Source organism: Pelecanus crispus, chromosome 2 (genome assembly GCF_030463565.1).
Source record: "Pelecanus crispus isolate bPelCri1 chromosome 2, bPelCri1.pri, whole genome shotgun sequence".
Taxonomy (NCBI): Eukaryota; Metazoa; Chordata; class Aves; order Pelecaniformes; family Pelecanidae; genus Pelecanus; species Pelecanus crispus.
In genome coordinates this window covers 93,805,446-93,827,662 of record NC_134644.1, presented here as the reverse complement: position 1 = coordinate 93,827,662, position 22,217 = coordinate 93,805,446, and the positions used below count along the sequence as shown (strand labels likewise).

Below are 22,217 nucleotides of genomic sequence, written 5' to 3'. Positions count from 1 at the left end.
ACCCTGGTACTGATACCTTTCAGTTTGTTTAGCACACTGAGACCCAGTAGTATTCATGAACTAGAGAGCTCCAGTACAAATTTCTAATACCATGCAAAAAAATTAAAACAAATGCATTATTTGTATCCCCAGTAATTGCTATAAATAATTATTTTTTCTTCCCGGAGATAAAAAAAAAGATTACTTTGACTAACATCATCCCTGTGATGACACATACATACCAATGCAACTTCACATTAATCACAGCAGGCGAACCATCAATCAGTGCAATGTGACAACTATTCGCCACTCCTCCTCCTCTCTTGAAAAAAAAAAACCAAAAAACCCCTCCCAGAAAATCCACACCCAAAACCCAACCCATCTTTGGATGTTGTGAACAAGAAGCAAAAATCTCATTTATTGAACGTTAGCTTTTCAACATACAGTTACTTGCTCTCCTTCTCAATGGGATGACTGGAAAACTCCTGCAACAACATAATACACTTACAGCTCAAATACCAAACCTGTCCTGAGCCAAAACGCCCACAGAAAAAAAAAAAAAAGAAGATTGCCTTAGTAGTACCTGTAACATCTGATCCTGGCTAACTCTAAAGCATATGTTAATTTTAAGCCTCTGTGTAGTCCACTGACTTCAGTGAATCCAGTGAAAGTCTAGGAGATTAGTCAGGCACTTAACACGGCTAGCAAATGTGTAACTCCAGGATGGTGGGGAGGCCATGAGGAACATGCTACAGAATGGTAATGGAAAATAACGGGTGGGAGCACACAATAGGAAACTTTTGCAAAAGAATGGGTCATGTGATAGAGCTCCTTTCAAGGACTACTTGAAAGGCATGTCATCACTGTGGGAAAAAAAATGGTATTTACTAATATACTGTGGATTCTACTTTGATTTTTTTTTTTATATACTATCTCTGCATGTCTGTCACCTAATACTTATTCAAGTTGCAGCATCTTCCATTTGTTATAAGACTGAGATTTTTCTGCATATCTTAAAAGCAAATCCCTATGAGATACAGTAACTCAAAAGCTCATTATGTTTGTTCCGATCGGCGCAGCACTTGGAAAAGTTAGTGTTGCTTTACCAGTTTTTACAAGATTAATAGCTAGTTCAAATGACCAATCGCTATTCCCCTCCCATACTAAAATCCACACAAAAATCCACCAGCCATTTCCTAAATGCATGTATCTATAAGCTCTTCTTTCACCGGAGCCATAAATCAGTGACAAGCAACTCCTTGTAGCGGGTCCTATAAAGAGGCAGGGAAGGAAGTACGTATGTTACGAAAGATACAGAAGAAATCTTATCAAAAGCTTTTATTTAAAAGCAATCCAAGAAAATTAATGCCAGCTTCTTAACTTTTATTCAAAACAAAGTAGAAAACCCCATTAGAAATGCTTGTATAACCACTATTGGCCAAAAATGCCCCAAAAGTCCAAATCCATGTTGCAACTTGGGTAGGACAAACAGCTTCTGTAACACGGTAGCACTTAGCATCATTATGATGGGCCCTAGGCCCGACAGAACAAGTTTTGACTAAGCTATCATCACAGGTTTAATGCTACAATGCTATAAAAGACGCCTTCTTAAAAAAAAAAAAAAAAACAACAACAAACCCAAAGCCCCAGTACAATACAAATTCCAAAGCTAAAAGTGCGTAAAAAGAAGTATGGACTGTGCCTGTTAGAAACTTCCCGAAGCAAAGACTTCTATCCTAGAACAAAGGTAAAAAAAAATCAGGGAAATACGGGTAGTTCATACCCACAGGTATACAAGTTTTAAATTGGATTATCCTCTGTTCCTTTGAAGCTGACAGCTCCCTCCATGCCTGTTTAGACTCAAACAACTCTTGCTATAGGATGAAGTTGCAAAACTCCCTAAAACACAAGTCTGTGGCAATTCTACATTTCCACTTTACTCTACAAAGGCAGTATTTAATACCTGCGGCCAACAGCGTGTTGGACTACAGCGGGGAGGAGTTATACAATTGCTAAATAAACCACTTTGCGACTTGAGACTGAATATCTGACAACAGGATCGATACCAGCGTCCCGAGATCTTGATTTTTTTGGCATCATTTAAGTGATGCTATCTCTTTACACAATCTGAACTTCAAAAATGGCGTTACATAAAAAAAGTTTTCAAATCCCCACCCTTTAAAGAGGAAAAAAGCCCCGTCAGATAGTTCTTACAAGGGGATACATTAATACTATGTTTTATTATCAGTTAATTTAATCTGTGTGTTTAGACACGCTGGGATTATACGGGATGCCAACAACTGCTGGAGCGAGGGAGGGGAGACGGGCGAGAGGAGAAGCGGGGATGAGAAGAGGTTTTAACTCCAGTAAGAAACTTGTGTACCTGCCTGATAAACACAGCCAAAACTCTTTATGTATCCCATTTATCGTCAAATCTATTTATGTCGCGCAAGAGAACATATGAGCATAGCAGCTGTTACTATAGCAATGAAACTGGAAATTTTGAGAAGACAAAAAACCCACCCCTGAAGGATGCTCCGGTTAGCAGAGGGATGGTTTAGAGAGCGGCGCGCCGGTACCTCACCTCTAGGATCTGTTCAACGCCTGCGGTCACGTTATGGGGACATTAAATCAGCGGCGGCAGCCCGTTCCCTAAAGGGCACCGGGAGCCAAGCAGCCGCTGCCTGTTCCCGGGCGCCGGGAATTCTGCCAAGGGACCCCAACTTGCCAGGTCTCCCAGAACCGCCTGTAAACCCGGGGAAGAGCGATTCCCTGCAACAGGCTCGCCGAGTTTCCGTGGCGGCGGGGAAGGGATGCGCCACGGTAACGCGGCCCCGACCCGAGGCGGGGGGACGGGCGGGGAGCTCAGCACCCCCCGCTGCCCGCCCCCCGGCGCCCCCCGTGCCCCCCGGCGCCCCCCGGCCGCGGGAGGCGGGACGAGCCGGCAGAAGTACGGGACTTTCTGGGAGAAGCGGGCAGGCAGCCCTGCCTCTACCCCGCTGCCGGAACCAAACCCGCCGTCCCCCCCCCCAGAGCGGGTTTCTCTCACAGCCGCCCCGCTCCGGCCCCTCGCCGGCCGGCAGCCCTGTCACCCCCGCCCCGGGAGCGGCGGGGGCCGGCGCCGTGCCCCCCCCCCCCTCGCACCCCCCTCCCCCCACCCCCTCCCGCCCTCCGCGGGCGCGGAGCCGGGGCGCTGCCGGCCGCGATTTACCTGCCAGGGAGCCGGGTCTCTGCAGGGTGGCGGTGGCGTACAGCTCCTGGGAGTGCTTGCTGTACTGATCGGCAGCGTGAACCAGCCGCTTGGTAGGCGACAGGGTGGCGTAAGTGCCGATGGTGGAGCTTAACTGGTGGATAGGAGAGGAGGAAATGTTAGACTGGACGGTGGGCGGGGAGGTCACTCGGATGGGGGACGGCGACAGTCCCGCCGAGGAGACGACGATGTTGATGGGCGAGCTGGTGCTGTAGGACTTGGCCAGGCGGCTGGGGGACTGCTTCGGGGAGGAGAGGCGCTGCGCGCCGGCGTAGGCGGCGCCCTCGGCGGCGGAGCCGGCCCGCGGCAGCTTGGTGGGGGAGCCGCCGGGCGGGGCGGGCAGCGGGGAGCTGACCCGCTGCGCCGGCAGCGTGGAGCTGGCGTAGTAGAGCGCGGCGGCGTGCTGCGGCTCGGGCAGGTGGAAGGCGCTGCCGTGGCTGGGCGCGAAGGGCTCCCGCGGCTGCGGGGCGGCGGGCGGCGGCGGCGGCTCCGGGCCGCCCGGCTGGGCGCCGCGGCCCCCCGGGCCCTGCTGCGGGAAGGAAAGGCAGAGGCGTCAGCGGGGGGGGGGGAGGGGGGGCGGCTCCCCCCGGGCCCTGCGAGGGGCGGGGCGAGGGGCTCGCCCAGCGGAGGGGCCCCGCGGCCTCAGGCAGCCCCCGCTCTGGCCTTACGCCGGGCCGGCGCCCAGCGCCCTCGGCGTTAAGGGCCGCCGCCCCCCCCCCCCCCGAGGCTGCTGGAGCCCCTCCGGGTTTTGGGGGCGAAGCGAGCGGCGCGGGAGCTCCTCGGCGGGGCTGACGCCGGCCGTCGGGCAACCTGCGCCGGGGCGTGTGGCACCCAAGGGCGCTGGCGCACCGAGCCTGCCAGCGGGCACAGGTCAGCCCGGGTTCACAGCAGCAAGCCCACCGGCAGACACAGCCTCTCCCCGCCCCCGCACGTCCATTCCGCGCACATCGGAAGCGAACGGCTGGGGCCGCGGACAGCGCTGCAGCCGGGCCGCCGTCCTTAGGGAAAAGCCGTCGGGGCTCCGTGCGAGCAGAGGCACCGCGCCGGGTCGGCGCCGCCCCCGGGCTGCGCTGCTGCCGCCGGCGGCGCGACAGCCCGCGACAGGGCGCGACCGGCCCCTCCGGCGGCGGAACGGCGGGGCTCGCCCCCAGCCCCCCGAACCCGCCCGGAGGGGAGCAGCAGGGCCGGCGGCCGCCTCTCCCGGTGACTGAGGAGGCACGGAGGGGCCGGGCGTATCCAGCGGGAATCTGCGTCGGGATGGAGGGAGGGAGGGACCGGCCCGCCAGCCGCGGGCGGGGCAGCGCCAAGTTCCCCCTGAGCCCAGCAACTGGGGGCGGGGGGAGAGCCAAAACCCTGGGCAGATGCTGCCTGTTAGAAATTAAAGTTCTGTGCCTGAGCCGCTTGTGGAGCAGCGAAGGATGGGGCTCGCCCTTGCACACAGGCGGCTTCCCCCTTTTTTTTATCGGGGATCTTGGGCTCAAGAAATCATCTGTGAATGTGGTACCATTAAAATCCTCTAATAACTGCACCCCGCAGCGAGCGAGAGCTCAGCGCTCTGTTGGAAGGCGCGCTCTTGTTTCAGATACTAATTTTTTTCTTTTTTTTCCTGGTTAGGCAGGGGATTTACTTGAAACCTCAGAAAGCGCTCCAGATCCCGGGAGATGACGGTGCGGTTTGAATCGGTCCGACCAGTGCTTCGCCCAAACACACGCACCTCTCGCCTACTGATTTCCTTAGCGGGAAAAGCCTTTAAAGTGCGAACAATTAATTTTGCGACTCAATTCAAAGAGGTGTGGTGAATGCCGACAGCAGCGTTGTTGCACATTGAAATAGCAATGTGGTTCTTTAGTAGCATCCTACAGGAAAACAACAAGTAAACAAAAGCACCGTGTTCCTGGTATGAAACTTGATTTATTTTTCACTAGGATACCCAATAAAGGATTTGGTCAGGGACTGAGGACAAGATAAAACTAATCGGAGCAAAGAATGAATGAGGTTCAAAATGCCAGAAATCTTGTACTTCTTGCTGTGTACGCCCACTGGAAATTTTTCTGTCCTTTTCTTTTTTTACTTTTGGAGCCCCGCCCCTCATCTTAAATGCTTTGCATCTGGGGGAAGAATATGTATTTTTCTAGGCATGGACAAGAAGCGAGGCTTTGGAGGAGCTGCTCCTGGTGCTTTGCTCCCAGTTGTGAGTAGCGTGGAAGCTACCAGCACTCGCAGCGTTCAGGCATCTCAAGGGAGCACTGCCAGACCCAAACCTCACTGGATTCGGCAGGTTTTGCGCCCCAAAGAGCAACGGCCTTATAGATAAATGTAATGTAAAGTGTCCCTCCAGCTGTTCTGTGTGGTAAGTCCCAGGCGGGCAAGGAGATCACAGATGTAAGTAGCCTGCTCGCTGTTGAGTTGGACCGTTCCGATTGCGGCCGTGAGTTAGAAACACCACAGCGTCAAGTATGAGCCTTGAAATTTTCATAGATGGCCAACAAGCTCAAGCTGCTCGTTTGAAAGACTCCTAACAAAAACCAGGAAGGCAAACTCTGGGAGCATCCATGAACTTTTAAAAGCTGCTTTCATGCTGAGCTACTTACCGTCTCTGCTTTAAACTGGAAAGAAGGGCTAATCTGCAACTGACTGGCCAATAATGTATTTGACAGGAGCACAGTTTTCATTCTCCAGGTTTAAACTGTATGGTAACAACTTTTATAAAACAAAAACAGGCTGGCAAGACAACATGGACAGAGCAAGTTTTGCACCTGACGAAAGGTCATTTGAATGCGCTATGTTATCAATTGATATTTGTTAATAAATTTTACTTTTTGGACTGTTAAGAGGCATAATAATAATGTATTTTGTAATATTCAACATTCTCCCAAAATACAGTCTTCTGCAATGTTACCAGTGTCTTCTGCAACACACTACTAACGCACTGGTAACTTGGACAGTTTTTCATCGATCAGAAGGATGTTAGCAAGCACTGTCATCATGTATACAAAATTTCTTTTTCTAATCTACTTCTACACTGCTTGATGTGTCAAGGATTTAGAGTAATTAATTTCAAGTAAACCAGTATTATCCCATATTCCTAATAAATCTCTATAAATAAAGCTGCAGGCATTCTGCAAGTACTAATTCAAAACCAAAAAAAAGTCCCACTTCACTTACAAGGAAGAAGGTGTAGTGGCGGGACACAAGAATTAAATGCTTAATTAAAAACGCGGTGTATAGCCCTTCCTAAAAAGCTAAGCATTTGCTCTGTGTGAAGGAGAGAACTTTTGGATGAACAGATTGCCATGAAAACGTTAGCACGCAGTATTTGCTAGGATGTGACTAATCTCAGACCTGTCTTAAATTTACTGTGAGGTTCTTATGTTTTTTCAAAGGGCCAAGTGTACAGCCACATTCTCCGCTCGTGTTTTCAGAAGCCAAGTGTGTTTTAGTTTCTCCCTGTGTTTCTCCCTGTCTGTTGCTTAAGACTACTACAAACATGTCATTGGTCATCCTGCAATGTGGCTTTATACTTCATATGGAAGAATGAAATACAGTGGTATTTTTCCCTTATTTTTCCATTTATCCATTATTGTTGTCAACCTGATAATGAAACTGTGTTTAAACTAATAAATTGAGAGCAAATTTGCTTCCCAGTTGTTATGTCCTCCTCCATCAATCTATTTCATAGACGTGAACAAGAATCAAGGACTTTCTTGCTACAGCCCTCTATAAATATCTATTCTAAGATGCAGAGATGTCATTTTTCTGGTATCCCAAAGAAGAGGAGCCTGATTTGCTTATTTGGATTCAATAGGTGGATTCTGATATATTCTTTTTAACAGCAGCAATGTGTGAAAAAACATGAGAACATTAACACAGCTATAAAAATATTTTCTTTCCCATTTAATCTTAGTAGAAAGATCATTCTCATGGACAAAACGAGACACATACAGAAAATTACTGAGGATGTCCAGTTAGGTTATAGTAGACTAGAGAACAGTCTAACTGTTGTTTGCCTGCCATAATTCATGCATTTAATGCGCTAAATTTCAGGACATCAGCTTTTTTTTTTTTTTTTTTCCAATTCCAAATGAAAATTTAAATCACAACTTTAACCGAAAAAGATGAAATGAGAGACTGCAATACAAGATTTCTGTTTTATGAAGTGGAATTGAGAGGGGCAAATAACTGTGTTGAATTATTTATTCTGCCGAAAATTTTTCATGGATAAGGAATTACAAAATCCTAAATGGCTAAACAGCTTAAGCAAAACTTCGGGGTCAGCTGCTAATTACTGAAACGTCAGCATGTTTATTCTTGGAGATTGCTCCCAGAGAGAAAAATGGCGTGTAAGACCAGCAAAACCTGAACAGCAAAAGTCTCAGAGAGCAAGATGACCATTATGAATACGTAAGCAGGTGCAGCAGATCTATTTGGTATATCATCTAAAATCCCTTCAAGCTGTTTTCTTTTTAGGCATGCCAAAACACTAACCCAAAACCTGGTAGGTTTTGTGCATCTATGCTTCAAAATTCACAGGTGCTACGGAACAGAACTTCTGTCGATGCAACTGCCTGAGTCTTAGAACAGAACTAAGAACAGGAAAGGCTTCATAGTCATTTCTTGGGAATGAGATAATGATACAATTTCCAGGAAAATGCTAGAAAATTTGAATCATGGTACCAGTTACCCTTAAGAAATGCCAATTTGTACTCAATGTCCTTTATACTTCTCTGGCAGATAATAGATGAAACTGAAAAGTTGTGTTATGTTTGAGTAAGTCTGCGTGCCCATCTTAGGTCCGGATGAACTTGTATCTACAGGCATTTTTAGTTTAGCATTAAATGCCAGCACCAGTTTCCAGCTTGTTTTGCTCTCTGGAACTTTCAGGGATTGCTTGGCCCTCAAAATCTCAAACAAGGTCATATCTGATGAATATGAACATAGTCATATGCAGTACACTGTTGCCATGAGAAGACCCTTTCTCTTGATTCTAGGAAGGATTTTCTAATTGGATGCTCAAGTTGTGTGGAAGACATCCCTCCAGGCTGCTTTGGCTTCTTGAGTACTGGTGGGTGTTGCTAGCTTACTTAGAAAATCCTTACTAGGGTTTTCGAAGAGACAAGGGTGGTCTTTTAAGGGTCCAGCTCTGTTTCACAATCTCAGTGATGCTCTGTGCTCTTCCAGTGACTGCAAGACTTGCCAGTCTATTGAGGGCTATTTTTTTTCTGTCAGCCCAAAGAACCTTCCATATGGCTTCACTCGAGGCATCACTTGGCTCTGGTCCAATGCCTCTATCAACACTCTTCTACAAAAGGCCGAAGAGCGTATGGAAAATGCTTAACATTCTCTAGTCTTCGGGATGCCGACTTCAGTCCCTGCGCAGCACCTGTGGAAGAGTCCTTCTTCTGCAGGACTGCTTTGCTGTCATTTATAAGTTCCTGACCTAACTAGGAAGATGCTGCCTATGTTCAAGTGCACTTATAGATAATAGATGCCAGACTATACCTCTGGATCCCTCAAATGTGGCCTATTCCATCTGTTTCTCCTGATTTTATCACAAAGGTCATGGCTATACTGTGTTTGCAAAATACACCCCAACACTATTAGGAAAACTGTCAGCCTACCTGATCCTAATCTCAAAGGTCATACGTGTAGATGAAGGTAGGCAATACCATTGTAGTCTTTTACATCCGTGAACAGAATTGTGTAAGAACCTTTCACAGTGTCCAGAGATGGTCAATCTCTGGTTTTAAAGCAGCAATGAAAGCTGCAATCATTACCTATTGTAGGATCAAACCAGCATCATGCAGATCAGTTCCTCACTACCATAAGCTATACTAGTGAATTGTTCTCTGTGAGTATCATAATAAGAGCAATCTGTCTTAAGATTTCATCTGCTTCCTTAAAGACAGAAAAATTCTCATGTTCGTATTTGGAATCCAGTTTTAAACCATCATCATCTGCCACATTCTACCAGAAGTAAAGTCCTTGTTTTAGATGTTATCTGGGTAGATTATCAAGCAGCCTATCACCTTGTGGCACAGATGACTGATGGCAGGAAGAGCCATGAGTCTAACCGAACAAGGTCAGTATACAGTTTTTGCTTGGTAACTGAACACATTCTTGTACTCATTTGCTAATATTCTAAATAGGGCTAGTGAGGTGTGGTGGTCTGATGAATGACAAACTTGTGACTTGATTATAAGAAAAAGAAGACAAATTAGAAAATTAACCGTTAAATGATTTTTCAAGGCTTCTTTTTTTTAATTACCTTTATTTTCCATCTACTTTTTGTTTTTAAAGGTTTTCAAATTCTGTGCCAGCTTGTTTAGTCCAGAAGCTTCAGGAGCATAGGATAATATGCAGTAGGTAATCACCTCTGTTGCTGCCTCAGCCTCTGAAAAGACCACAGCATCACTAGAAGCTAAAAAAGTCCTCATCCAGAAGTGTAAACTAGTTCCACTTCCTTTCACCTCCCGTTGCAAATACATGGCAGGGCATGTGGAAAACCACTATTTGTAGTACATGCTATGCATTATATTCCTACGATATCTACAATGTAAGCGGACCATTCTCAAGATGACAGTAAGCCAAATCAATCGTTCACAAATTACATTGTCCAAATAGAAGATTCACTTTTGAGCAACTCATCTGCAAAATTTGCTACTTTTTGTAATAAGAGCCACTACCGACTCTTCACAAATAACCTTAATTGATTAATACAGGATATAGCAGGATCTGGATACCAAGTTTGTAAAGCTGTTTTCAGTGGGGAAACAGAATAATTCCCTGCCAGAGGAGCAGTTGCTGCTAAGAAATCCTATGCCAGTAGCATTTAGAAGATAAAAGTTTCATGTTCTAAAGTACTCAAAGCAGTGGAAAAACTCTATGATCTATAATGAAGTCCTCCAAATTGACAAAAATGTTAGATTGCACTTTGCAGCACTATACACGAAGTCCCAAGACTAATTAGTTTCTCTTTTTTATACAATTGCATTTTCAGAAATTGTTCTTGCTGTCACAGCTGGCCTTGGGACTATTTACATATTTTTTCCACACATTTGGGCTATCACTTATGTTCAGAGATAGCTATATTCCTTGCACACAAATACCAAGGAAATTATCACAATCTGAGCAGTTTGGACTCCTGAGGCTTATTTTAATTTTTATAGGGGTAGCAAAACAATTCCAAGGATTGACTTTTTTTCTCCTTAATTGTGGGATCAGCAATGGTCATATTCAGAACTTTTTAATTTTAACTTTTGGTTCTTCCTCTTCTTGTTTACCTCTTTTAAAACCTCCTTTATATGCTTTTTATGGTATTAATTCATAGTTTATATAGCAGTTTGTTAATATTTTCAAGATATATTTTAATTGACCTGAAGTTGTCAAGCATCCTTTGCTGGATGATGGTGTGAAAATTATGTTCTGTGAGTTATTTTCCTGCAGGGACATCTACCATACAATCTGGAGGAACACAGGAAGAAAACCTATTTTCTGCCCTCTCATACCAAGAAAAAAAAAGGATAGGAGAGGTTGCCTTGCTAACTTACCAGTTACCTTTCTGAAGGTAACCAGTTCTCTGTGAAGTAGATGGTTCATGAGAGCTTTTCAGATCTAAGCAATGGCTGTTCAGTGTAATTTCAATGAAAGAAATCTAGATCATTAATTTTTTCCCCTCTCCATAAATTCATCCTTTCCTATCAATGAGTATGATGAAATTTACATTAAGAATATCACTACTTCTAACCCCTAGACAATTGCACGCTTTCCCTTCCTGCGCTTTTTTTTTTTTTTAAGATTCTTTCTCCTTCCCCTCTAATTTCTTTGTTTTTGTTTCTGTTGCTCTGTTGCTCTGATAACCTGTTTCTTTTCCATCGTCTTACTTTTTCTAGTCTCCTTGAAGAATGCATCACACCCTTTCAGGCTAACCCCCAGGGTACGATGCTTTTCACAAAGCACAACTCCTGATGACATCTGCACAGGCTACAACTGGATATTACAGGCTCCTTTTTCTTTCTAGCTGGAATCCTGCTCTCCTGCTGGCTCCAATCCCAAAGAACATCAGGGAGGTCCTCTTTGGTAAACACAGAAAAACCCCGAGGCCTTACCACTATGCAGGCTCATTTTAAACCCTTTATAGATGAAAAAAGTACCTACCCAATTTGAATTGAAATTTAACTGTGCTTTATTTCATTTTTCAGTCTTAGAGGATAGGGAGCTTTTCTGAGCAAATTGAGAGAATAGAATATTGTATGTCTCTCGGTATCCCCCAAGCTGTGCAATGAGTATATAATACTTGAAATCTCTTAGCAATTTAAGGCTTTGAAATTCAAATACTACTCACTTCTACAGAATCCTGAATTATAAAGTGTCCCAGTGTCACACTGAGGTGGTCTGCTTTGCTGGGGCAGTTAACATCTAAGCAGGGAAAATAACCTGAGCTAACCAACGAAACCCCGTCAGACTTTGTTTATGTTCAGAAGCATGATCACTTCTAGAAATTTTTGTCAAAACTGAAGCTTAACTTCCCAGTGAGAGGCTTTGATGTCGCAGTGAAAAGCACAGAAGGTGAGAGGGTTAGGTGTCAGAGCTGCGAGGGATCGTTTAAGACAGGAAGAGAGATTTATAAAGTTTTCACGAGCATCTGAAACAATCTTTCAAAATGTTTGAAACATGCAGATGACTGTCTGATAAGGTGCTTGTCTTACAGTATGGCGGGGGGAAAGGCGAAAAAGGATTCTTACACTTGGGATTAGGCCACGGCACCAGGCAATGCATGGTATCCCAAGCAGGTTTCGCATCTGGTGTCAGCCTGGCTTTGTTTTTATTTGCTGGTACTTACTGCTTTCAGTAATATCCTCATACCAACACAGGGAGATCCTAGACCTTAGTTAGGCCTCCTAATCAGCACAGTCACAGAAATTTTCAAACTTAAATGCCTAAACATGCTATCACCAAAATATATATATGCAAGCGAGTAAGTAAAACTGGCATGTAAATCTCCATTTTAATCAGGATTATTTTATTACTATGCAAGTCAACCCACTTTAGATTTACGAAAATCAAGGTGGCACCCAACAGCTCTGTTTCCTGGGAGCTACCCCACACGATTTCAGGTGCAAGAGACCCAGGCTGCTTAGAACACGTACCTGGCTGTAGCTCTGGATGGCACCTCTGGCCTGACCGCTGCGGGCCGGGAGCTGGGCGGCCGCTGTTTCACCCAGGGCGAGGGTCTGGTTGCTGTGGTAGCTGGCCGAGTACTGGAAGGACCCTTCAGGCTTGGAATTGAGCTGGAGCGCGCTCTGGGAGAGGAGGCTGGGCCCTGCGGGGACAGGATTTGGGAGTCATCAGAAAGTCTCAGTGAAAGAGCATACCTGTATTATCTGTTGAGTGAGCCTCGAAATTATCAGATGTACGTGGCTTCAGCTTTTCACAGTTTGGCTTTTCAGTAGTAAAAATCACATACATTAAATTGTTTCTTTACCGCTCAGTCAATATTATTGTGTTCAAGCTACAGCCAACATTGCTTTCTTCGCAAAAAACGTATGGTTTTGACCAGTGAAGAAAGTCTAAGCCTAAACAAACCCAACCGTACTATTTGATAAAGAAGTCTTGGTTTTCAGCTCAGAATAGTTGATGAGTTTTCTTTTTTCCTACGGATAAGCCTTGTTTATTTCACTTAATTATATCCAGTCGTTCTGCATGGGAAATGCTAACTTGTCCCTCCCTGGGCCCCCAGCACATCAGATCTATTGATTACTGCCACTCTGTCCTGTACACTCGGTGACATAATACTGTGGTGCCTGTAGGGATGGATGGCAGCCTTTAAAATATTAATAGCTCCTCTCATCATGTAGGACACCCTTATCTCAGTGAATCTTTGATCACTGTTTTGGCAGCCTATCTTATCTTCCCCATCACAGCACTGCGCGGCAGGAGAGCCAAGTGCAGGCAGCGAGCTTAAATTGGGGCTGCCAGACTAAAGGGCATGTCGGGAACGTGAACAGTGACGCTTTCCACAGTTATTTAGTTGTTCCATGAGACCAAAACACATTCTAATATTCATTGGCTTCACATACAAGTGATTTAGCTTATCATGTACCCATAGGAAATTCCCCAATTTTTGCCCCGAGAGCATATATCAGACAGGGAAAGGCTCTGTCTACACTGCGCTGTCACGTGGTTTAGACATGACCTTCCACAACCGCTTTTAATGGTGTACTCATTCTGTCTCCATATGTGAAGACCTACATTAAAGAATACCCACCTAATCCTTCCCTATGCCTTCACTGATTTTAGTCTCATTTTCCATAAACTAGCTTACTCTTCTGTGGTGTCTGGGCCCAGCAAGTGAAATACAAGAGGAGAGAAAAGAAGCGGGTTATGCCTTGGCCATTGCATGAGTTACAAAGAAGTCTACCTTCAACCCAATAGCTATCATCTATAGCATATTCAGCGGCTCTGCGGGGATGATAGGGTCATCTTCTGGTTGGCACTAACAAGCTCATGAGAACACAGAAAGTGAGACAAACCTTAAGGGATGTGAAATGGGTACGTTGACTTTGCTCCTACAGAACACGTGAAAAGTTCAGTTTTAAAAAGACTCACAATAGCAAAATTCCAATGAATTTTACCAGAAATAACTCCCAGTACATTCCCGATAAAAAGGCCAAATTTTATGACCTTTAAGTCTTTGCTACGAGGATGTACAGCTGCTCCAAAAAGATCTCCACTTCGAAAACGTGCAAAAAACCCCACCCCCAAATTAACATGGAGAGTATTTTTTCCCTTAGCCTGTTTCTCAGAAATGGCAGAATCAATATAACTGATATTTTCCAAAATCCAACCCAAACCTCTCATATGATAAACAAATAGTTTATAGTCGAGTTCAAGATGTCCCTGCTCACTGCAGGGGGGTTGGGCTAGATGACCTCTAAAGGTCCCTTCCAACCCAAAGCATTCTATGATTCTACAAAATTGTAGTAGGCTCTGTAAAGTGGAAGTGTTCGCATCTAAGTGTAGACTGGGATTATGACACTATTTTACTTATCAACACAATTTATACTCCGAAGTCAACTGCATTCATCAGAATATTCCAGATAAAGGACAAATTTAGAAAGTAGCTTCTGGTCCTTTTATTTTCCTTACAAGTACAGAAGGAGGCAGGGCTCCATATATGCTGTGAGGTTATTAAAAATGTATCACATGCATAGGAGAGCTGAATTTAATCCTGCATGGGTGCTTATAAATCCAACATTTGGTAGCTTTCCATTCCCTGACTCTGCAAATAGGGTTTACAAACCATTTTTCATTTAACGGGTTTTGTTGCAAATTTTGTTCTTTAATGAAAGAAATATTTTCATAGATTTTTTTAAAGAGCATAAAGAAAATACAGGCTTAGTTTTAAGATAGATCTGTAGACTTTATTTTAATCTTTTGGAGTTTGAATTTTCACTGAGAATTTGCCTGTGATCAAGTGACATGATTAAGTTCAGAAAATTCACAAAAGCATAACTTTCCCAGGAGGGGCAGAAGTTGCAGCAAGAAAGCAGGTTTTGTGCATGACAGTGTTTGTACTCATTCTGAAAGTAATTATGCTGTGACATTTCTAAAGCTTAAATAATGATTAAACTATCACATGCTATGAACTCAATATGTTTAAATTTTCATCGCATCTGGCTTTCAAGTGTTCCTTTCATATTACTATGGCTCACTAAGGGATTTACATAGCCAGCCAGAATTACATACATGGGTTCCCTGCACCATTTAGCCTAAACACTTCCATGCACTTTAAGAAACTTACCCAAACTGTAGAAAAAAAAAAAAAATTAGTAAAAAGTTTGGAGCACGGGGGTTTAAGTTCACTAACTAGTGTATAGCAGTTTTTATTTTGTTCCTTAACAAGCAGTAATGAAGAACTGAAACGTACATACATTTCAACAAAGTAATTACAAAGCCATCTGAGAGAGAGAGACAGACATAGAGATATTTCTATTTTAAATAAGCCCACATTTCTCAAGCAAACCTAGAGTAGAGTTGTGGCTGCTCACCTGTAAATAACTAAGTAATCCAAGCATACAAGCTACAAGATACGTTTGAGATCAATCAGCGGGATCTTGAAAAAACAAGAGGCAAAGGATGCAGAATGAGCCCCACCATGTGCAGCGGGGGCTATTCCTGTGCCCCTCACCTGTGAGGGATAGGGTATTGCACTGGCACTGTTTCTTCATGGGCCGCTGTTTTTCTTTCTGAATAACAATACAATGTGCAATGTTGCAATAAGGTGCAGTGTAGCTATTTAAAAACCAAACCAAGGAAGTGAGTGGTCTTAAACGATGAGATTATTATTAATTCAAGGACATCACAATAACAGTTGATTGCAGGAAACCAAAGTGACACAAAGAATCCAGTCTACTGCTATCATACATGGCTGGGTCAAAAATACAGAAAAAAATGAAATTATGGAAACATTTGTCCTTTTATTTTCAAGAGAAATATTTTCTTTGGAAATAAAATCTTTTGCCTGTCATTTCTGCTCTCTTCAGACCACTTCCTCTTTCTTCTTCTTCAAAAAAAAAAAGATCACAACCTAAAACATTCAGTTTGAATTTTTTTTTTAATAGATTATTCTTGAACAGCGAGTGTTCGCATGCAGAAATACTTTATATGGCTGTTTCAGAACAGCAGAATAGTAGGATACTTCTCAGTACCTGCATGTACTGTTCTAGCTCTACCGGCGCTTGGTTAGGCAACAAAAAATTAGTTACAAGTATAGAACAAATACACATAAACTTCTAATTATTCTACTTCTTATGCAAGAAGTGACAAGATATTACAGACCAGTAAGTAAAAAAAAAAAAAAAAAACAGAAAGAAAGAAGAATGGTAATACAACAATAAAATATCAGCAGTATAATTATTTTACCATATTTCTCTATTTAGGTCATCCCTTAGATCTCCTTTTTTTCAAACCACAGTTTGCAGCATACTTAAAACAAGATAAAAGAAGCTTTCCATTGAGAGAAAAAAGTGTATTTTGCTTTTAAATAATATCCTGTTCCTCAGCATAAAAAATTATATTCACTTGTACAACTGACTTCATACCTACATTTCATCAGAACAATCCAACTTACACATTGAAGAAAGGTCCAAAATGTCCATTTTTGTACACTCAGAAACTGCCAAGGGCTAAGGCTACTATATTCAAATCCATTGGAACATGCTTGCTGATTTCAGTAGGAGTCAAATCAGTTTTTAAGATACTCTAAGTGCATTAGAGTTGTGCATGCTAACAGAGAAAATGCACCAATTGAACATACAGCATAAAATAATTTTTTAACAAATATGACGCTAGTAGAAGAGTAGCTATATTATTAGAAATGTTTAGCAGACCAACTACGTCAGCACCACTGCTCCAAATTTTAAAAGCATGTTTCCTTCTGCTAATCCTCCTGCGACAAGAGGGGATTCAACACTCCCTGGCATTGCCAAACTCCAAGGGTACAGCATGTAGCTCTTCTTTCCTCACTCACTTGGAAGCAAACCCCAAGAGAAGCTGGGTGCTCAGCTGCTCACCGTGATCCACAGCCCTGGGAGGCACGATGCCCAAATTAAGCAGAAAAAGGATGACAAAAAAAAAAGAAAAAACCAAGAAACAAAGACCAAAGTGCATCAGCACAGTACTGAATTTTGATTCAATGAATAGTCATTAATGCTGACTGGAGCTTCAGTGAGAGGTTACAAAAAATAGGCATCAGCGCCAAAAGTAGTTGAAAAGCCAGGAAAGTTGGTTGGGAATCACAGCTGGTGAGTCATGACATGTTTTCATCCCTTCGCCCGGAGGGTAGGGCCTTGTCTGGTGACCACGCAAGTAGCAGAGCTCACCCGAATCATATCCCATAGCGGTCAGTAGCAGAAGAGTATCTCACGTAAGAAACCCAGCAGGGACCTGGGCTCTAAGGAGCTTACCAGTGTCAGCAGTTTTCTAAGCGCTGAGAGTCTGGTCCAGTACCCTTACACTGATTAGAGATGGGGGGCAAAGGAGGACATCCTATTAAATTTTGCTATTTGTAATATTACTGGATCATGAGTGAGAATTTAAAAACAAACACACGATGTAAAGTCTGGTAAGACTTAAGTACAATCAGTATTTGTGATATGTATTTTTATTTACAGGCCAGCAAGTTAAGGTAATAGGAATCTGTGGATTAACTCCATTACAAACTCAGAGAGCTTTATATTTTTCCTATCTTATACTGTAGTGCCATTGCTGGGTCACAAAGCTGAATAGCCAGATGAATGTGAGATTCTTGTAAAGGAGGAACTCACAAAAAGAAGCCAAAGAAATTGTTCCCTGTGGGGATATCAATGGCAGCCTATCCTTAGTGTCCTCCAGTCAAACATCTGAAAAGTTACTCCCATTTCCTAATCATTAGACTGCAGTATCTCATGGAATACTTCACAAATTGTAGCTTCAGAGTATGTAACAACTCAAGATGATACTATAGCAATAGTATGGTCAATCTTCAAAACAACAACAACAACAAAAAGGCTGAATTATGAAACAGAACTAATACATTACAGAGCAGAATTTATCATGGAACAAGTATTCAATAATACATTATCTGCTAGTTGTTCAATTATCAAATAATTACCGTATAATGACAAGTTACATACAGCACTATATTATTACAAGATAAGGGCATGAGTAATTCAGTATTCTAAATCTATGCAATAATCACTTCTGAATTGGCTAAAATAATTACACTACAAACTACAGAAACATATACGTAGTTAGCCCCCATGAGGTAATTGTATGCTTGTTACTTAGTTTTTCATGTGAGGTTCCCAACAAAGATATCATGCAAGTGAAAGGAGAAGGATTTTTTTGTCTCCTTAAGATTTCAAGTCAGTTGGCTTACCAGGGCACATTTCCTTCTCCAAGTAAGTAGTAAAGCAGAGCACTACTATTGTGTTATACATTTCTATTTGGTCAGTCATCTATTGTGATGCCAGTACTAATTGACAAAGGAAATAGACCAAAACGTGCTCGAACGAACATTTAATTAGTTCCCATACCAATTATAAACAACACTTCACTCACTCAACTGACAGAAGGAGTAATGATAAATTATAGAGTAAGTGTAAATAAAGTGTTTTTAATTTGTGTAATTAATCACTTCACACATTCTTCAACCTGCTTTGTTCATTGGGTAATAGTTGAAAGAAAGCGCTAACAAAACTCCTTTAATGTCCTTTAAACATTCATTTACAGAGTTAATAGGTTGAGGTGCCTCACATCCCAGCAAAAGGAACCATCTCCTAACTGTTAGTATATGCCTAATTAAGGATTTCAAATACCAAAAAGTCATCACTTACTGTTTCTTCTGCCTCTCAGGTCATTGAGTTTGAGCGTGAAATAGTGATTCCCACCCTACAACCTACTTTTTTTGTTAGTTCATTTAAGTGTGTGTACTCACGGTAAGTAGTTTCTAACTGCACCTAAAGCTGGGTTGTATTTGTTGCCCAGTTTTGCAAAGGAATGGATGACTGAAAAAGATGTAATAAAATAAATGATCAGGTCAGGTATCTGTAAAGTGGTCACTCAAATTCTGAGTGTTCAACTGTATTGGAATGCTGGGGGAATCCTGGAACTAGACCGAAAGAACAATAAAACCAGCGATGGAAACCTGCCAGTGTCCTGCCACAGTATTTGACAGTAAAGAAGAGGGGATGATAGTTAAAGACAAGGTGGATGGACCTGTTCCTAGTGATACTAAATTCTTTGGCATCTCACTGGTATATCCTGTTCTCCAAGTCCCGCTCCCAGAATTAAGCTGCATATCTGGCTGGGACCAGGAGTAAGCTTTCCCTCCAAATCAGAAGGGTAAGGTACATTTGTTTGCCTATTTTAAACCCTGACATTGCAGTATGGCCTATTTTTGAGGTCATCTGAAACGCTCTTTGAAGAAACGCTCTCTTGCTGAGGTGACTTAGGATGGTTTTGGAAAGCAGAGAAATTGAGTGAGGGGAAGGGAAGCCCTGCAAGTACCTCAGGGGGTGGCAAAGAGCAGCCACCCTGCCACTTAACTACAGACCTCTCTCTCCCCCCTTTTCCCCATTTTCTAGTCGCTGGGGAAGTTGCAAAAAGTGCAGGCGGAAGCAGTGGAGGCAGGGGGCAACTGTGGGGGGAAAACCCTGGGAACTAGATGAGAAACCTTTGTGGCTATCATAAAAAGACGACGTTTTCTTAATTACAGGCAGAAAAAGGAGAGATTAAACCACGGCAAAACTTAAGCTCTGAAGATGAAAACAAATCCTGTCAGCTACAACTGGTCAAACAGATTCTTCAGGGAAAGGACTTTCAAGCCAACTGTTAGTCAGACCTCAAACAGAAGATAATAAGTAGTTGTAATGTAACAATAGTAATAAGCATTGCCCCCATTTTCCCTCCAAATCTAGAACTAGTACTAGAATAGTACTAGGAAACTATTTCAAGATCTACCTTCTTGAAGATATTAAATATTAAGCATATCAGGATCTCTATATTACAAGAAAAAATGCCAAGGCTGCAATATAGCAAAGGTATTCCATACCCTAGTAATGAAGAAAGTTGGAAAAAGAAAAAAAAAAAAGGAGGGGGGGGAGCAAATGCATACTTAAAATGAAGAAATAAATGATAATACTTTATATGCAAAATCACAAGCAGCTCCCTTGTTATGAAACAAACACATCCCTTTAGATGAGAAGCAGCAATTCTTAAGTGACTACACTGAAAACAAACTTGTTTTACAAAAAAGGAAAGTAATTTCTATGCGACACCATGCTCTATCAGCATTAAGAGGGCTATGTTCTACCTACAAATACAGAAAAGGGCTTTAGTATGGCTACAGAACCTATTCTTAGGTACTGGAAAATAGGATTTGGTGGAATGCATTCAGACATGTAGAATAAGTTCATTTTCATCCAAAAGTCTATAAATGATATATATCTGGAGAAATGATGCAAAAACTAGGCTGATACCATTACGTAAGGGAACAATACAAGGATATCCCTTCTAAGTCTCTTTCTGACCCAACTACTATTGGAATGAAAGACGAAGAACACTTTTTTTTCAAGAGTAAGTGAACTGGCAATAGAAAACAGTTTCATTAGATGCTGATTATCTTACGCTTTTTATGAAAGACACAAATTCTGCCATTACTGTAAAACAGAGGCGTTTGCTACGATTTGAAATAATGAATCACTACTCCAACGGATAGCAAAGCACCACAAATGTCCACAACAAGCAGTAGAAAAACATAAGACCTGAAGTGCATGGAAAAAAATAAGGCCTGCATCCCACCCTGAGCATAAATGGTTCTTTTTTGATTACTGAAAGAGGTTTTTTTTTTGACGGTCATATTGAAATCCCAGAGTTGGGGCAGGGAGGGATAGTGCCAATGTCTAATTCAGAGAGGACGCCTGACACTACCAGGTTTCCAACTACTGCACAATGCTAAGGAAGTGCCTCCAAATAAGAGGAATCCTTGTGCAATTAAACTAGGACTACAGAGTGGCAAATGTGATCTCCTCCTAGTGTCTGGTAGAATGTTTCAAAACTTTGGCACTCACAAAATATTGCCTGATGCTTAAAATTCGCTAACGGTGCACCTGTGATGGGCAGGAAGAAAACCAGAGAGAAACAAGTAGTTCTTCAATAGCTGAGCTTAGTAAGGAAGTACTTAACGGGGATGAATTTCTTTAGGGATAGATAACTCTTATGGCAAAAATTTGTAGGCGATATATTATAAAGATAATAGAACTTCCAGTGAGTTAACATAAAAGTCTTCTGGAAGTTAGGAAACGTGTTGGAAATATGAAATACTAGCAGACTTATGGAACAAGGTAATATAGCAAAGCCTAAGCAATCCTGACATAATAGGGTAACTTCAGTGTTACTTACTCAGTGTATGTTTCGGTTTCTATACCGTACCACACATAGCATTACTCCAGATGTTTGTATGAAATGTAATACAGCCAAATCTTCTTTCACAAGCAATACCTGGTAATGTCTGACAGTAGGAAAAAATCTGGAGTTCCATTACTAATGAGAGAAATTACTTAAGACGCTAGAGAACAAGACCTAAAGACATGCACTGAGCAAGAATAGGTTTATACATATTTAAGCTCAGAATACAGAAGTTGCCCTTGTCTTTGGTTTTTTTTTTTTTTTTTTTAATAGAAAAAGCTATCCTAAATTCAGATTAAAAAAAAGGATAATCTACTACTGCAAATTTTTAAATGACCCCAAGATTAAACAACTTATTTTGTAGAAGACTAATCATATTTTACAAAATTGCTTGCTAAACTCTGCAGATACTGAAATCAGCCAGTCTCTGAAAGAGATAATTTACGATTGGCCATTAGGATGATATGTTTTATAGGAGCAATAGATAGAAACAACACAGGAACAACATGGGCAGCAAGGATAATAACTAAATCACATTTCTGCACTACAGAGGACACAAAGAGTAAAAATAATATCCTCTAGCCTTTCATCTAGGGATATCTAAGGACGATCTGGAGCTCTTTGGGCAGTAAAATTTCTGCTGGAACTTGTTACACCCCCATGAGAAGCCTCTGTCAACAAAACCTTGTCAGTGGCCTAAGGTAGACACAATGTGAATTACACAAAGACTATAAATCACTTATTTCCACAAACGGCATGATCTGCTGATGGTGACGATGTTCCTTCTCTGAAACTCTGCAGGTGGTACGCAATACTAGGAGTGGCAGAAGTCACACAATACTTCACTGTAACAGAAATTTGCTATCTATTAAAAGATCAGACTGTGGAACCACAGGAGAGCGGTACCTGAACTGGGCTTCTGGATGGGACTAGATACATTTCTGAATGTGACCACAAGAAGAAACTTGCATGCAGGAGGAGGCACCGCATGCAGCGCTACAGACAGCAAGCTCCGACTCAGAAGAACTGTCATGTTTCCATT

General features: G+C 42.5%; 1 protein-coding gene across 2 annotated transcripts in view; it reads right to left on the bottom strand.

Moving 5' to 3' along the window:
* The window catches only part of CTNND2 (catenin delta 2), a 566,936-nt gene that overhangs the window by 297,059 nt on the left and 247,660 nt on the right, over positions 1-22,217 (bottom strand). Inside the window, exons 5-6 of one of the 2 annotated variants that reach the window (XM_075728121.1) lie at positions 12,376-12,548; positions 3,191-3,755 (exon numbers count right to left, since the gene is read on the bottom strand). The exons of the other annotated variant lie outside the window; for it this stretch is intronic. Coding sequence (XP_075584236.1) covers positions 3,191-3,755; positions 12,376-12,548 — 738 coding nt within the window. The remainder of the gene's footprint in view (positions 1-3,190; positions 3,756-12,375; positions 12,549-22,217) is intronic. 2 annotated transcript variants of the gene reach the window in all.